The sequence below is a fragment of the Sprattus sprattus genome (genome assembly GCF_963457725.1).
Source record: "Sprattus sprattus genome assembly, chromosome: 20".
In the NCBI taxonomy this organism is placed as follows: Eukaryota; Metazoa; Chordata; class Actinopteri; order Clupeiformes; family Clupeidae; genus Sprattus; species Sprattus sprattus.
The window spans coordinates 21,386,805-21,405,169 of record NC_137918.1 but is presented as its reverse complement, the minus strand read 5'-3'; the positions used below and the strand labels follow the sequence as shown (position 1 = coordinate 21,405,169).

General features: G+C 46.3%; 1 protein-coding gene across 2 annotated transcripts in view; it reads right to left on the bottom strand.

Annotated features, from left to right (window-relative positions):
* fbxw7 (F-box and WD repeat domain containing 7) overlaps positions 1–17,237 on the bottom strand; it is a 68,680-nt gene extending 51,443 nt beyond the window's left edge. For both annotated transcript variants that reach the window (XM_080859058.1, XM_080859059.1), the window contains exon 1: positions 16,851–17,237. In XM_080859058.1, coding sequence (XP_080715184.1) covers positions 16,851–17,057 — 207 coding nt within the window. In that variant the 5' untranslated portion in view covers positions 17,058–17,237. The remainder of the gene's footprint in view (positions 1–16,850) is intronic.
* Positions 17,238–18,365: the final 1,128 nt, after the last annotated feature.

The window sequence follows — 18,365 nt, the reverse complement described above, 5'->3', positions numbered from 1 at the left end:
ACACACACACACACACACACACACGTGTTACCTGCCTAACTGCTGATAAGTTTTCATCTTATTTCACAAATGTCAGCCTGGTTCACAAGTCATGACCAAGACATCTAGCAACGAATAGCATGCCTGTTTGCCGGCTAGGCAACAGAGGTCAGCGACACCGCAGAGGCTTGGCGCAATAACTGCGTAGAGAACGAAAAAGGAGAGGGAAAAAAAAGAGTGGGCCTTCTTATATCTTAGAGAGTATAAAACTGTCTTGCTGCTCTTGTGCTGAACTTGCCCATTCAATTTGGCTGGTGCGGATTTTAATCCATCAGGTGATATTTTATACAGGCGGGCTGGCCAGAGGAGGATGGGGATTGGGGGGAAGGGTTAGCTCAGAGGGATGGGCTCAGTCCTGTCTGCCGCTAACTGAAAACTGGCCCAGATTCCTGAAGGACAAGTCCCACCGGAGGCACTCAGCAGCGCCTCTAACCTTCCCAGTAAGACAGGGATGGAAGCAGCCGGCATCTTCCCGTTAAGACAGGGATGGAAGCAGCCGACATCTTCCCGTTAAGACAGGGATGGAAGCAGCCGGCATCTTCCCGTTAAGACAGGGATGGAAGCAGCCGGCATCTTCCCGTTAAGACAGGGGTGGAAGCAGCCGGCATCTTCTGGCCCTTCCGCTTTGGAGAGGGGTAGTTTTGTTTCATTTAGCGCCAGACTGTGTGCCGGAGGACAGGACACCCCCTCCTACAGCCTGCCGACAGAATGCCTCAGTTGGTAGTGAGCCCCAACCCGACAGGCATGGCCCTCTCTCTGTTCTATCTGCCCTTGTGTGTGTGTCTGTGTGTGTGTGTGTGTGTGTGTGTGTGTGTGTGTGTGTGTGGATGAGTCATGTCATGCCTCTCTGTGATGATGCCGTGCTGTAATCAGATGGCCTCTCCACCTGCAGCTGAGGAGAGCAGCGCAAACACAACAGTTCAGCCGCCATGACTAATCACAAAAGCACAGACCCTCTGCAGACGATGCCACGCACTCTTGTTTTGCCCTCAATCATGTGTAATATGCAGCATCAGTCAATACCAGCGGCAGCAAACAGCAGTACCTACTGGAATGATATTCAACAGAATTTAGGGAGTGTTACACTCTTTAAAGGAACAGCAATATGCAATTCAGTTGGTAAAAACAGTCCTATGAAGGAATCCCCTTGAGAGAGCATGACTGAAGTACTTAGAAAGGTTCTCTAAGTACAGAAACTGAGTGGTATTGAACGGATACTCCTAAGATAAAATTATTTCATCATCTCGAGAAAAGCAGCCATTAGTGCAGATCGCTTTCATTTGAAGATTCACCATTGTAAATTCATACCAGGAAAAGGCCAGTTCCCCACTTCTTCAGCTCTGCCAGAGCACCACGTGGGACGAATATACACACTTTTACCACTGCAATGCAGTTATCAATACTATCTGCTCTATGACAGCATCGGATGATTAGCGACAGCAGCTGTGTGCATGTGGGGGTGTGTGTGTGCTAGGAGAAGAATAAAACCGCACTCTCAAGCTTTTCTCATTAATATTAAGACCAGTTTATTTCCACAGACGCGTTTCGGCCCCTTTTCGGGGTGTAAGTGTGCACACCTGCCTACACACAGTCATGCAGTGCACTTCTGGTCAGAGATTTCAGCAGGCCATTCCTCTCTTGAGGAAAAACGGCCGTTGTAAACTCACGCCTGAGTGTAGTGCCTAGGTTTGGAATCAGGCCAAACCAAACGATGGCTAGAAGGGATGCCCACTGGCAAGTCAGATTTTTAGTCCAATCACATGCTCTGCTGAGCACACCAACACAAACAACTCGTAATCCACTGCTCATTAAAAGGGCCTGTTTAGAGAATCGCTAATCAGCAAGTTAGACAAATGAGGGCAAAAGACAGCGACGTGGTGGATAGGTTAGTGCCGCTATGAGCTGGCAAGTTTGGAGATGCTGGAGTGTTGAGAGGAATGGGGTGGGGTGCTCAACTGCTGTCTAATGGATTCAACTTCCAACTGGGGTGCACTGCCACCTACTGTTGAAGCATAGGCAGTGCACAGCTCTGAACTGGTAACAAGAGTGGTGCCCTTCAGTTTATAGTGTGTGATTAAAGCCAAGAAAAAAAAAACCAGACCCCCCCCCCAAAAAAAAATGTGTTTGTAAAATTACTAATTACTAACGGGCTATTTGTTTGTGCAATAAGAAAGTTGTCTTCTTACCTGAATGACAAGAACCCCACAGAGCCAGTCGAAGAAACATGGAAGAGAGAAGAAAAAAGGAGAGTCATTAGTCACCACGACGACCCCTGCCTGTCTGCTCCATCAACAGAGACGGTAAACACATTCACAAACACATCAGAAGGAGAGCACTGGCCGTCTCTATGCTTTCATTGAGATAATGGCTGCCTCCGCTGTTAGACGTCCATTTTCTTTGGGAGCGATGACTCACTGTGCCCATAAACACCTTTCAGTGCCATCATCAGGGTGACTGTTCATGTGCAGGGGGGCTTTTAATAATGCTCACAGAGACTAATCGCAAATTAACTCAGTGGGCTTTCGCATGAGCACACTGAATAAATAGCACAACATAAGGAAACTATTTATGTCCTGACATTTTCTTAATCATGTAAATATGCTTCCAAATAAAGGAATATCGGGGTGTCAACCATATTACTGCAGTGTTGACGCTGGTTTCGATGAATAATTAATCTTGGCCGACTGATAAAAGGTCACCAGTTAAGCCAAGGGCCCCATTCCACCACAGGGCAAGTGAGCGTGTCACTCACTAACTTGGTGCCCTTCAGAGTTTACTCCTCAACCCAAAACAGCTATCCCATTACTTATTACGGGGTGTCATATCATTGCAGGACAGCTGTAAATTCAATATGGGGACAGCGTCGTGGAATGAGCTGTTCATCATACGAGAGGCCAGAAAGAAAATAAAATGGGCCGGAGTGACGTGGGATGTCAGCCTGGAAAGTTCTAATAATGGATCCAGACTCTTAGGGTAGGACTGCTGGAAAGGGGGTGGAAACACGATGAGTAAGTGAAGTGTAATCAGAATGTTAAGTGTTATCAGTGAGTACGTTAAGTGTTATCAGTGAGTACGTTAAGTGTTATCAGTGAGTACGTTAAGTGTAATCAGTGAGTACGTTAAGTGTAATCAGTGTGTAAGTTAAGTGTAATCAGTGTGTAAGTTAAGTGTAATCAGTGTGTACCTTAAGTGTAATCAGTGTGTACGTTAAGTGTAATCAGTGTGTATCTTAAGTGTAATCAGTGTGTACGTTAAGTGTAATCAGTGAGTACGTTAAGTGTGATCAGTGTGTAAGTTAAGTGTAATCAGTGTGTACCTTAAGTGTAATCAGTGTGTACGTTAAGTGTAATCAGTGTGTATCTTAAGTGTAATCAGTAAGTAAGAGAAGTGTAATCAGTATTCAGGATAGTCCTCCTGCTCTCCTTCTTCTGTGGATGGGTGTGACTGAAGACAAGGAGAGATGGAAGTTGACAGAGCGAAGCGAGATAAACAACGAGGCAGGGCACCTGGCATGCTGATGGGGGTATCTGAATGCAGACTGGGTCCTGAGCGAGCAAGTGTCTGACTGAGCAAGTGAGTCTGTAGTGGGTGTGGGGGAAAAAATGAATGAGTGAATGCAAGAGAGAGAGAGATAGCTAGATAGATAGATAGATAAATAGGTAGATAGATAGAGAGACAGAGTGAGAGAGAGTGAGTGTGTGAGAGAGAGTATGTGTGAGAGAGAGAGAGAGATATCCGTGTGTGTATGTGTATATCTGTATGCATATGCCCTGCTGGAGCATATACCAATCTACAGCAACTGAAGTTTCTAACTAGCTGCGCCCTCACTCAGTACCTCCAACACTGACTGTTAAGAGGAGGAAGTACCAGTCTGATGCCTTTCCAAACATGAAGTTTCGAACTAGCTGTGCCCTCACTCAATAACAGTGTTGGAGGTAAGAGGAGGAAGTACCAGTCTGATGCCTTTCCAAACATGCAGGGCAGCCAAAGCTGCAGCCTTTCCCTGCCTGTCTCCCAGCGTGGTGCTGCTGTGGGCACAGGCTCTTGGGCGAGTGCGGTGCTGCTGTGGGCACAGGATTTTGGGCGACTCTGTGCCCTTGTCCCGTCACAGGGAGGACGGAGGCAGCTGGGCCACACAAGGAGACGGGGCCAGGGCCCTGTCACACCATAACAGCAGCAGACAAGATAAATGAAGGCTGCCATATCACTGCCTCATCCCGGACTGGTGTCGGAGTCCCTGAGGTTTTTCTGGCTGACCGTTGTGCGTGGCCCTGTCCTGTCCAATACATCACCCACAGGGCAGCCCTATGACGCCTGGGTATGGAGAATAGAGCCACTGAGGTGTGGGCAGTAAAAATGTCACCATGTTTTATAGCCCGCCTCAGCCCATCCCACAGCTTTCTGCAGGGCTGCTGGTCTGGGCTAAAGCTGCTGGAGATTAAGGGGTGTGTATTTACACTGCAAAGGACAGAAAACCTTTTTTTATTTTATACATGTGAGGTTTTGATTTCAAAGTCTGTCTTCTAGCTGGAATACATTTGTTTGAGTTCTTTGGTAACCACTCGTATGCCCCGCTCCTAAATAAAAGACTACAACAACCACAACAACCGTGCTTACTCAACATAGATATCTTTCAGCACTGCTGGACAAAGGGGCTAGGTGGACACAGGGGATGCTACAGGGTGGTGTGTGTTTTTGTGAAACACAAAAAGGAGAACAAGGATCTCAAAGCAGAGGGGGATGATAGGAAAGTGCATATCCGCCGTCACAAAAAAACAAAGAGCTCAACGAACACAGCCATCCTCACACACTGTGTGACTGCTGGAGGGATGATCCACCCTGCTGTGTCTAAACATTACCCAAGAAGGGAGAAGGGATGTCTCTCCATCCTCTTGTTCTCTTCTGCTCCCTTCTCTCTCATGTTGGACTAGAAAGGACAACAAACATGCACTGCCTCAGTAAGATATTCTGGATGTCTGAGGGCATGAAAAGCAAAAGCAGTGGTGATCCTCGCGTCGGGGATTTGGGTACGTGAGCCGAAACTTTGGAATAATTAGCCTCAAAGTTTCTCCGTTGCTCCAAGTGCTTTAAAATAAAACTTTAGAACCTAATTAACAGAAGCTAAAGCAGATGAAAACGGGGTTGTACATTCCTTCCGGATTTTGCTTACTTGCCAGTAACGGCAACAACATTGGGGTAATTTAGTGAGGGTCAGTTCAGCCTATCAGCTTATTACGAAAATACTGTAAGCTTAAAGATATCCCTTTCTGTTCAAGATCTTTATTGAAAAGTGGAGATTAATGATACAAATATATTGAATACCATCCCCCAGGCACATCTCATAGAACATAGAAGTTGCGAATTGTCCATTCCATATTTTGTTGTTTTATCAGATTTTTCACTGACAAGCTAGTCGCTTTTCACTCTACCAACAGCAAAGCTCGCTGCAATATCTTGATCTTCAATGCAAAATGTGTCTTATCTAAAGATCAAAGGGTGTCCATCATTGTAAAACACCAATACATGATTTGAACTAGTAAAAACGTCTGAGTCTCATTTGATAGGGTTGATAAGCAGCCCATGCAATTAAAAAGGTAAAACTCTTGTTCTTGTATCCAGCAGGATCAGTGTGAAATCAATCAATGTTTCCCTGAAGCTTCTCCTTCTGGGGGACAAGAACACCATACCTTGGCAGGGGTAGGCCCAATCAATTCCTAATTACAATTTCTTAATTAAAAATCACTGCCAAAAGTAAACTAATTCAGACCCCATTAAGCATGAGAGCATGATAAACCTGCTCAGCAAGGGAAGGATTCTATCTCTTTGTGGGCAGAGAATGAGAAGAAAATGTCACTGAAACTTCTTCAAGTGCACAGATGTTCAACACAGACACGGTTCTGTGCAGATATCTCCGAAATACATCTTTCAAAACAAGATTTACTTTTAGTTAAGAACAGGAATATTAGGAAACTGTGCAAAAATACCGATAACATAAACAGGGGAACACACCCCACGAGATGCCCAAGTGTTGCTTCTTAAAGCGCTAAGGAATGTGCTCATTTAGCAATGGGCTAAATGGAAGCTGAGTTATGGTCATCAGAACGAGATACAACCTGCCATGAGCCACAGGACAGATGGCTGACACACCAGGATGATGCCATCATACACGAGCATATGATGCTGTGAAACAGTGCTCCGAGTCACACATCTGACACAGGTAAGTCAACGTAACAGCAGTAATTATCATACACCTCCATACATACGAGCTGGAAAGGCACCGTGAGGGGAAAATGACACTAAAGATTGAGGAAACCATTAAGAAAACATCTGCCTAGCTTTGGTCCTGGCATCTGCCCACTTGCTTGGTTTTCTGCTCACATAACTGCACTGTCCAGGCCATTCTGTGAGTGCCTGATATAGTACAGGAGCTGTCCAGGCCATTCTGTAAGTGCCTGATAAAGTACAGGAGCAGGCCAAGCAGGAGGCTTCCTCTTCCCAGTCATCCATCTGACTCTGAACTAAATGACGGGTTGAACCACTGTAGCAGTGCATCCACAGTTAGGCCAGGATGCAAACACAGGCAACCCATTTTTAGTCAGGAATGGTGCTGTTCCATGAAGGGGAAGGCTAGAAAGAAGGATTGCTCAGGAGGAAGCTGGTTACACACTGTCTAAAGGAGAACCTAGACAAGGCAGCTCTGCTGACCATGAATGATGAATGGGAATTACAGCAGAGACGATGTTCAGCACTTTATCTGCAGGGCATAATGATCACAAAAAATCTTCAGAAGCTCCCCAGATAGGATAGCAGTCTAGTTAAGATTAGGTCCATTGGTGCATTTAAGAGATTGGTTGAGTCCTGACTAGAGTTTCTGGGCTGGTCCGAAGCGGACCAGGCTCACCTTGGATGGACAGATGCCAATCTGGTCCGATCATTAAGCAGGAAGGCAGGAAAACAGGACACTATGTATAGCCTGCTGAGTCACTAGGATACATTCATAGGATACGTGTGTGAATGTCATCACATAGAAAAACGCAGCCATCTGTCTTCCTCCTGTACTGTACTGCCCTGCTGATGTTATACACAGTTAACAGCATAAGGCTCAACTGCAGAAACAGCCTAAATAATGACCTTCATGTTCCTCACCGCCTTTAGTCCTACTCACAGAGCTGACGTCCACATGCAGGTGACGAGAGAGATGCACGTGGTGTACACATACATGGTTGTGTGTGTGTGTGTGTGTGTGTGTGTGTGTGTGTGTGTGTGTGTGTGTGTGTGCGTAAAGGTGCTGCAAACCTCAGGTAACGAGGTGAGTGAGGAATGCTATTCAACATGCCAACATGCCAGACTCCTCAGCCAGATGTTCAGCACTTTATCTGCAGGGCATAATGATCACCATAATGATCACCAAAAAGTCTGGTTTAGTTTAGGTCCATTGGTGCATTTTAGAGATTGGTTGAGTCCTGACTAGAGTTCCAGGTCTGGTCTCAAGCGGACCAGGCTCACCTGGGATGGACAGATGCCAATCTGGTCCGATCAGTATTACAGGAGGCAGGAAAACAGGACACTATGTATAGCCTGCTGAGTCACTAGGATACATTCATAGGATACACGTGTGAATGTCATCACATAGAAAAAAACACAACCATCTGTCTTCCTCCTGTACAACCACAAACTGACGATGGCTTAGGCCGAAACGCGTCTGGAAATAAACTGGTCTTAATATCAATGAGAAAAGCTTGAGAGTGCGGTTTTATTCTACTCAAAGTTAACATCCTTTAACTCGCACCCGAAAAACGCATTTATTTTTTGGAAGTAGAGGGCGCCTATCCCTACTAATACCTTCCTCCTGTACTGCCCTGCTGATGTTATACACAGTTAACAGCATAAGGCTCAACTGTAGAAACAGCCTAAATAATGACCTTCATGTTCCTCCCCGCCTTTAGTCCTACTCACAGAGCTGACGTCCACGTGCAGGTGACGAGAGAGATGCACGTGGAAAACATACATGGTTGTGTGCGTGTGTGTGTGTGTGTGTGTGTGTAAAGGTGCTGCAAACCTCAGGTAACGAGGTGAGTGAGGAATGCTATTCAACATGCCAACATGCCAGACTCCTCAGCCAGTTTTATAAATAGGTGAGGAGAATGCCAGCATGCCACTTCCCACATGATGCGGCCTCCTGATCAATCTGGCCAGCCCCGAGTCAGGTTTCCCCCTTGGTCCAGACTGGACGAGTGCATTCCAAACATGGTAGGTAAGGTAAGGTAAGCCGGGCTATCACTGGGGCCCAATAACAAATCTTCAGCACATTCTTGATGTGTTTATGCAGTTTCTCGCTCTCGCTAGCATCCTCTGGAGGTTTGCACTTGTGTATAATGGACCTAAAATCTCCCTTTGAAGAGGGATTCTACTCAGAGCGTTCAGAGACCTTCTGCTGGGCCCTAACTGGCAGGAGTGTGAAGAGAACTAAAAACCTACAGAAACCCTCAATAGCACTTGAGAGGGGCTGTCTGCTCGCTTTGATCTGCTTCATAAAAGGAGCACTGCTGTGATTATCCAACCACTCCTTTCACACTGAATGCTAAATGTTATTTTTTTTCCATCAGTTGGTTGCTTCAAGGTGTGAGTGGATGTGTGCTTATGTGTGGATCAGAGGAATAGATAAGGGCCCCGTTCTGTGCAGAAGAGTAGAAAGCCCACCTCCGATGGGCATTATGCCAGGAACAAATCCACACACACACACACACACACACACACACACACACACTCAGAATCATGCTTTCTACTTGCATAAGGAGACACACAAAGCACGAGCACACAATGACGATTCACACACCTCAATCCCATAAGTATGATGTGAACACGACAGCACTGCAAACCCCACTGAGGGTGGCAGCTGCAGAGCAAGTGAAGAGGCACTTTAGTGTACTGTTATGCAGATGCGTACCCTGAAGAGCCTGCCGGACAGAAGGACCTCTTCTATCTCTAGAGGAGGAAGTGCTTTCAAAGAAGCCGGGACACTCTGCGCCGTACTAGTTTGGACCCAAAAATCTGCTGTAACATCTAAAAAACCAACCATTTCAAATTCAAATGCCCTGTGCATTCTATCCTCGTCAAGTGAGTGACCAGGGATAGCTAGAGTTTGCAGATAAAATTGGTGCTAATGTGTTCCTCTTTTCTACATGTTTGGGGCTGGGTCGAAGCCACAGGATCCCAGGTCTCACGTTTGACATGGAGAGCACGTCGCGTTTGGACATCTGCACCATTTATGTTGCCCTTTTCATAAATGCTACACAGGCCTAAGCAAACACAAATGCCAGGCATGGGCAAGACTGGCATTTGGTGCCAAGTTGTGACCTTATACACTGGAATGTATTCTTTGGGGTGCAGAGGGCATTTAACTAGTACTACAAATGTTGACTGGTGAAGGCGCAAGTGTGGCTCAAGATGGGAGCGGCTGTTGATGTGGCATTTGTACTCTGCACAGCCTGCTGGCATAAATGTGGCACCCGTTTGACACTTCAGCCGCTCCAAACAAGCACTGTTGGAGACCGATTGAAAGTCATAAGGAAGGAAAATTCAATCTAACTAACCTACAAAGGCTTTGGTGCGGACAAGCAGTCATGTAATCACAAATCAAGAGAGCCCTCTGGAGAACCCATTGAGATTGGGTCGACACAACTTACGAACACAGACAAGCTCTTCTGCGTACTAAAAGCAGGGTATTCGTACTCTTCAGACTGTGGTTGAGTAACTATAAATCAAAACAAATCAAACTTTATTTGTACGGCGCATTTCATACACAAAGGTAACACAATGCGCCTCACAGTAGGAAAGAAAGAAAAAAAAGGGGGGGGGGGGGTAACTAAGTAGATAAATAAGTAAACGTTCCATAGATGTAAAATAGATACATTTTACATGATAGCAGGGCATCACATGACAACAGGGCATCACATAACGCATGTCAACTATAACCATAGTGAGGAGAAGAACAAGGTGAAGGAGTCTCATCCCTAAATCTTGAATCACTACAGGTGGCCGGTGGCCGAGGGCATCACGTTCCAGCTCCCTAGACCTTATGACCGTTGCAATGTCTTGCATCCATAGCACTCAGCTGAGTAATGTCCTAGTGATGGGGTGGGTGGGGGGGAGGTGCAGTGTGCAGGGGCCTTGTGTTTGTGCCAGCCAGACCACACATGGAGCACAGGACTGAGGGTTCAGCCCCTCAGATTAAACAAACCATGCAGACAGTCGCATCAATTACAGACAGCCATCCAACCCCTCGCTCGCTCTCCGCCTCCCTCCACTCCACTGATGTCCCAATTAAAACCAAGCATGGAGGACAGCCGAAGGAGACCAAGTATTCAGGGATGGATAGCTGTTCCCGATGTTGGGAACGGGGGGGACCAGACACAACGTTTAGCGACTCGCATTACCAGACTGGGATGAGTGCCCAGAACGGGGGCGAACTGGGGACAGCTGTGTATAGGTGTGCATGTGTGTAGATGAGGGAGAAATGCAATGTCGAAACAAACACCAGGCTACACAAGCCCTACTCAAATCGACCACGGACACTTAAGATCAATGAGGGAGGTGGATACATCTAATATCTGAATTTCTAATGAGCTAAACTGCAAGGAATCTGGTGTGCAGTCACAGCGGTTACCTAGTTACGGTCAATGGATAAATAAACAGAACGTGATGGAGAGCTTGGTTGGCCTTGTTATTGTAGGGGTGGCCGCCTGGAAACCTGGTTACAAAACAAGGGTACAAATACCTACAACTGATTGGACCAGTCTAAGCCCCTCTGCTTCCTGACACAAAACATCAGTGGTGCTTTTTATGAGCAGACTAACACAGAGATTAACACAGAGGCTAGTATGAAGTGCTGAACCAAACATACTATCTTGCTGACCACATTTTAAAAATATTTTTCATCACAAAGTGAATGTTAAAGCTTGCATTTTCCATTCCAAATTAACTACAAATACCAATAACATATAAACTAGTAAAAAAAAATGTAAGTAAGGTCAAAAGCGTAAATGTAGTGTACGGTCATATCTGCTGAAGTTAGCAAGCTAAACAGATAGCTGTGGCCTGCCCTCTGTGGTAATACCACTTTAGACTAACTAAAACGGTGAATCTATTTAGGGAAGATGGCAAGCAAGTTTGGCCATCCTGTAGTCAATAGCAAACATAGCCTAATGCTTAACATTAATAGTTAGTCTATCGGCTAGGTTCGGTCTGAAAAGCCTCTTTAGCAAACACAAGACGTTCAAATACCTCTACCTCTCTCTTTCTCTGTACAGTGTCTTTCTGAGCTGTTGCTTTGCAGATGACATGCTTGGTACAAGCTGATACTTTGAGCCCTGTTAGCCCATCTTCAGTTACCCTCTCTGGGAACAAGGCGAAGCCTGCGGGCCTGTGACACATTCCGAAGGAAGGAGAAAGCCTCCCGGCCCAGTGGGAAATGTCAGCACCTCTCGGCAGCCTTGCGGCAGGTGGTCACACAGCACGGCAGCGTGGCGGTGACCAGACCCTGCACTGCACTGAGCATCCTCAGGCTCACATAGGATCACGGACCTCCAGCTGGCGCTCTTGCGGGCCGAGACCAATTTGACTCACCCGACGGTCTAACGCTGGGCATGCCGACCAGGTCTGCTGGCTTATCAGCGACGCCTTTGATGCTGATTTACAACTTTCCATACATTTAAATGTTGCTCATATGATTCCAAAAGGTCTTGAGAGAGATTGTGTGAGAGCATGCTTAGCAATCTGTTCACGCAGTTTATGTGATGGACACTTCTAGAATTGTGAGTTGCTTCAGGGCAACTTGATCATGTGATGATACAAATAAAAAACCAAAAAGACAGCATTAAGGCAATACTGTGTCATATAACACAGGCACTGCTAGAGCAGAGAAGTGGTTGACTGTCATTCTCTCCTGCCCCAGAAAGGGTCTGCTCAGAATAGCTCTGAGCAGATGCCTTCTCCCTCTTGGTTATTTGCAGCCCGAGGGCAATGGAATCCCATCAAGTCTCACAGGAGGCCAACAGTCCTCAGTGCTGGGAGGCAGGGAGGACAGAGGGGGAAGAGGGAGGAGGAGGAGGCAGGAGGATACATCAGCTGTCTGGGGGCTCTAAGTGAGGAGGACTCTCATCATTAGAACCAACACACAAACAACACTCTGTGCAGCAAGGTGACTGACAGGTGAGGGGACAAGCAGGCTATTTAAAGAGCGGGTATGGAATAAAACAAAGTTTATTTTCATTGTTGTATGTCTGGGCGATATTAAAGGGATAAGGTCGACTGTGCTACCCATAGGTGTCTCAGCCGTGAAGACACAAAAGGAAAGTGAGATTTCTTAGGATGCAAATTATGAAAAGGGTATCATTACTGCCAAAGGTTCTTCAGGTTTTCAGTAGCAAGGGAGTAGGCGTGGAAAAGTGAAAATAAGAGGGGACTGATCCAGCCAGCAGAGGGGATGTTTTACACATCAGACCCTGCTGACAGAGCTTCACTCTCCCCTCTCATCCTTACGGTGACCTTCCCCTCCCTCCTTCCATTAGGACCAGACACTTTGGTATTGCCCCTGAGTTTGAGTTCTCAAGAGGCAGATTCCTCACAGCAGGAAGATGAAGGGGAAACAAGGTGTGTTTTGATTGTACAACACTTACTAAACTTAATTAAACTTAATTAAATGTATGTATATCAGGGACCATGGACAAAATACATTCATCTCCCAGATTAAGCTCCTAAATCATTTCCATCTGCAGTCCCTAGTCAAGTCAGTCTCTCAGCGATGGCTGTGTCTGGGTGACTGTCTGTGGCAGTTCAGAAGTTTTGCTTTAAAAGCACATTAGGTGTGGCTGCAGACTAGGGCTTAAAAAGTAAAAAAGATGGAGAGCAAGTCTTGTGAGGTTTGGTGAAAAGACTACATCAGAGATTTCTATCTACCAAAAGGTAAATGCCTAAACCTGGAGTTGCGGGTGCCCTCCACAGGCAGGTTAGGGAGAGTGGGGGCTTAAAGTGGGGGTCTTAAAAATAGTGTGCTCATTTGTATCCAAACCCCCTGGAAATGGGGATGAGTGGTAAAGTGAGAGGGTGTTTTCTGTCTCATGAAGACATATGACTGCTGGGAGGCAATCTGCACCCACCTAGGGCAGCTCCAAAGGCCAGGGCTTGGTAGAGTGTCACATTGCGCACAGCCCCCCACCACCACAACCACACACACGCACACACAAACACACCCAAAGGCTATCAGAGCAACATGTAGTCACACATGTGCACCCCAATAGAACAGGTTTAAAAAAAAGTCCCATGAGTATTCTCAGAGATTTCATCTACTTTATGTGTTAAAAATCTGAGCCTTTCACAATTCACATGCCTGAACAACAACAAGGGCGCCTTCACAAGAAGAAAAAAAAATGATGCGTGGGCAGCAACTGGCACACGCTCCAGTGGACAGGGATGTGGCATAGCTGAGGTGGGCAGGTCCAGATCACTTTACCCAAATTACACCAGAGGGTGGGGGTGGGAACGGAAACCAATATCAGCTCTCAAGTGCCCTGCTGCGAAAGCTAGGGTGGCCGATAACCATCTCAGCAACAGCTGGATGCTTGTTCAAGCATGGGAATCGAGAAGGACGACATCTTGGCACATTTAAATTGGAAACTAAACCCGTGCTATTTATAATCGGAAGATTGGGTATTCTTAAATTGCAGCATGTAGAAAGATGGACCACATTATCACAAGCACAGACCTATGATGGTATAAAGACCTCTTATTAGAATGAGAGAAACACCTAGATCCAGGATATCCAACATGTCAGCCCTTTATAACCATTTAATGTGTCCTGTAGTAATATATTAAAAAAACGTCTGAACACCTTCAAAGTACTCTTACAAGTGCATCCGTGCCCGGTGAGAGAAATTACAAAAATGTGTCCGGTAAGCTCGATGGACTTTGAGGAATGAACTTGCTGCGCAACAGCTGTGGAGAACCCAGTCCTACTGGCCCACTATGACTCAAAAGAAATCTCAGCTATTTCATTCACTGATGCCAACTGCTTCAACTGCTGCTGCTACAAGGAAGGCCAAAGCTACGCACCATCCCAAGCGGGGGAACCCTGGGGGGACCTCAAGTTTCACAGCCTTTCAGGAATCTGGAGAGAATGGCGAGCGTTTCTGATGTTGCTCTTCTCAGCAGGTAATCATTTCAAAACAAGTTAAAAACCTTACTTAACTTAAAACCTTAAAAAACTTTATGTGATTTCGAAAGAATTAGAATCATGAATTAACAACTATGTGCTGTGGCAATGTGTGTCAGGAGAGACCATGAACCATGATTTTATGACCTTGTCCATTGTCGGAGAGGATCACTAGTGAGTCATTTTGTACAGTCCCTTATGATGTGCACATTACTGATAGAAGGAAAACCCACACATTCTTGTGAGAGGGGTGTGCTAGGTTTATACATTCCGTGTTCATATATACCTGATGGTATCCATACATGATAACAATAATTGACAGAAAAAATATTAGGAATTATTTGGGTTTGGGTTCTCTAATGAGTCTAAAAGAAAACACACAATATAAAGGGTTTGACAGAGAAGAGATCTCTCTGAAAAACATACAGCGATGTTTGACATGTTACAAAATGTTCTGACTGTATCTGAGGAAATTATTGACTTGTCCTATCTAGTCATCGGTCATGACACACTCAGCAGGTCGTTAGCACACAACAACCATGGCTTTTGTAAACATCAGTAATGAAGACTGAATTATCATTCTGGTGTCTGCCTTCCTTCCAGCTGGCCCCCTTTTATTGCTTTCATATGAAATGGAGAGCCTAGCAAGAGGTGCATCTGCCCTTCGACCACACAAACTGGTCACCATACGGTGTTTTCTTCTTATTATAAAACAATTGGGTCCTATCGCGTTATTTAGCTGTTTCTGATTGGACGAGAGAGCCTCCGGCCTCCGTGGCTACGGCCGAACACCACCCGTGGGAATATCCCTTTCCTATCCCACTCGCACTCGTACTATATTGCTTAAGGAGCCCAATTCCCTTTTGTCACTGTATCATAGCACCTACACTGATGGGTACAGGTACAGTAAACTTGGATGCAACACACACAGTAAGATGCTTTGTAATATCACTGAAGCTTATAATAAAACAGAGCTCCCGCATGTCCTCATCCTGATAGGGCTAACTTCTATATAAGGCTAGCAGGGTCGTCACGGCAGTCTTGCTCAGGGATGTGTGGACCAGTACACACCTTTTGCAGTTGCTGTTGCAAACACACAACACTATATAAAGCACTTGCTAAGGCAAACAGTGTCCCTTGGAGGCTCAGGGATGTGTGGACCAGTACACACCTTTTGCAGTTGCTGTTGCAAACACACAACACTATATAAAGCACTTGCTAAGGCAAACAGTGTCCCTTGGAGGCTCAGGGATGTGTGGACCAGTACACACCTTTTGCAGTTGCTGTTGCAAACACACAACACTATATAAAGCACTTGCTAAGGCAAACAGAGTCCCTTGGAGACTACCAGAATTTCTCGAAATGGAAAACGATTCCAGCGATGGCTTCACTCAGGCCACCTGCCCTGATGTACCAAAACGCTTGACATTGAACAACACCCTGTTTTTTTTCCAATACATTAAACAGCTTATTATAGCCTATGTTCAGGATGCTGGTATCACCATAAGCCTTGGACCAGTTGTCGAGGTGTAACATTGCATTCAAGTCCCACACTAAATGCTAACATCAGTGCGTTTGACATTGACAAGAAAGGGGCTTTTTCCAGCCACCTCTGCTTCCACCACACTCCCTTTTGTCAACTCTGGGACCATTCTGTAGGGATCTATAGGACAGCATGACACCCGTTTCTCGCTTTGATCAATACATTTCGCCGTGTCCCTTTCTCTATGGCAGGCACTATAAATAGGAGGTTTGCATGTAGTCTTTTTAAGGTCACGAGTTGGGGTCTGAGAGGCCGCATTGGGAGGTCTGGACCGTGAGCGCGTGCGCAGAAAATCTGCATCTTCTGCCCATACCTAGCTAGCGGGGTCCTTCTCCCAGCTAAAGGTACTGTAGCATGAGGGAGGTTTAACTGTGCCAGGCAGTGGCAAATAGTTTCTATCCATATCCACAATGTTTTTCTCAATATCAAAGGACCATTTTGAGGGAGGAAAGGGCTCAAAAGATGTTATATAAAAGACTCAAAATATATACCAGTCATCAAATGAAATAAGCCATATTGCTTGGCATAGAGCCGGTTTACCCTTTAGGTATATTAACAGTTTAGCTGGCAACGACGGGTCACAACAACACTCCACGCTACATGCCTTTGAAATTGATATTTAAAAATAACACTTAATCAACACTTCAAATTCTCACTAATGAAGAACTTTGCAATATTGTCCGTTGCATGTCCATTGGACAAACCTCCATGATGAAATGATCAATACCGAACATCCTCTGGTCTTTGTGTACAGGACTGTTATGACTTCTATCTCTTCTTAATCTACCTTTTTTCTTTTTCTGACTGGACATGAGTCACTTCTACTTTTAAGACTTTATTGTGCTTTTGTTCAAAATAAAAAAATAATTCATACATATAGTCAAAATTCTTACATAATATTATAAGTACGGGGGTTAAGTAAACCTTCCAAATCCTCAGAAAAGTTAACAAGCACAGTGCTCACATTATTAAACGGCTATGGAAATAAGGCTAAGTATCGACTCAGTTGCTCACAGCTCACACGCAATAGTCTCCACACATCCCAAGGTCAAGACTCACCTGCCGTCGACAGAAAGGGAGTCCATGGGCAATTATGTTAATTCTAAAGATCTTGAGCATTTTCTGTGGAGGCAGAGGCTCTTTGGCCACCTCCGAGGCCAAAGTCGGACATTCCAAAGGTGGCTTGGGGGCCTTCTCTTTGTCGGAGGCTTTAGGCATCTTCTTCCGACTCGACGCAAAGCGGGGAATAGGACAATGCCGGAGCATTGCCTGACGAGACTAGTAGGACATATCCCACAGAACAACTTGGACGGAGGTTGGTTCAGAGTGCAGGAGCACCAGAACACTTGATCAGAGTAAGAGTTGTGAGAGGGGGGGCAGGCGTTCACGCAGACCTCTGGGCACCCGTGCTAGCTGTCACTTCTCTGTGGTGTTCTCTGCTCTGTGCGTCCACTGCAAGCTAACCTCCCCAGCCATGCTCGCCCCCTTTAAAATATCCAGGACCGTGATGTCACCACTGCGTGCCAGGCTAAACAGCTGCTGCCATGCCGGTGGAGTGGCGGGGTGGGGGTGGGGGGGGGTGCTGGTGGCGGTGGTGGTAGTCCTTTCTCTGCCCCCCATGCCACGTCACACATGGACCCAGCTCCAAACGACAGGAATGTGGATGCACATGTCACCCCTGCAGCTTCCTGCAGGCACCCTGACCCCTCCTCTTAACTACTTGGAGGGGGGGGGGGGGGGGGGAGAGGGGGGGGTACACTTGACTTGAGCAATCTGGTGCTCGGCCAGTAGAGATGATGACCTTTCCTTTCAGGCCACTGCAGGAGAGCAGCCAGGTCAACGTTTTTTTTTTGGTAAATGGTTAAAACCCAGGCAATGCTATACCTGCATTACACCTGTGCATTACACTCAGGGCTAATAGCTTGTAGTCTCCCCAAATATTTGTTGACAAAACCTCTCCCACAGTTGACCAGTCACACCACCAATATTCAAATAACAGAAGCTGTGGATAGGTTTCAATCGCATTCCTGCCATGCCCTGCCCACATCTAAGAGCCAGCCTGGGGTTTATTTAGGTCTAAGCCAATGGCCCAAGGGACAGGTGTCAGAATGCATGACCTGTGACTGCTTCAACCAGGCTCCCTGTGACCGTGTGTCTGTATGGATGGGCTCTCTTCCACACCTCACACGCCCCCCCCACCCTCCCCACCCCCCTCCAGTCCTCGGCCATCAGGGCCACTGCTTGAGTTCCACTCGGAGGTTGTGCGTCTATCTCCTGCGTCTATGAGAGAAACATGCTGAGCATGGAGCGTCTTTATATAGAGGGAGCAAATGCTAGTGAGAGAGCCAGAGAGAGAGAGAGAGAGAGAGAGAGAGAGGGCCAGAGAGAGAGAGAGAGAGAGAGAGAGAGAGAGAGAGACAGAGAGAGAGAGAGAGAGAGAGAGAGAGAGAGAGAGAGAGAGCGAGAGACAGAGAGCGAGCTTGGCAAGAGCGAGATGTTGAACGCCATGGAAGGCTCACGTGCACTGTGACACTCCAGTCGGTCTTGATCTCCAGTTCTTTTTTCCAATCAAGA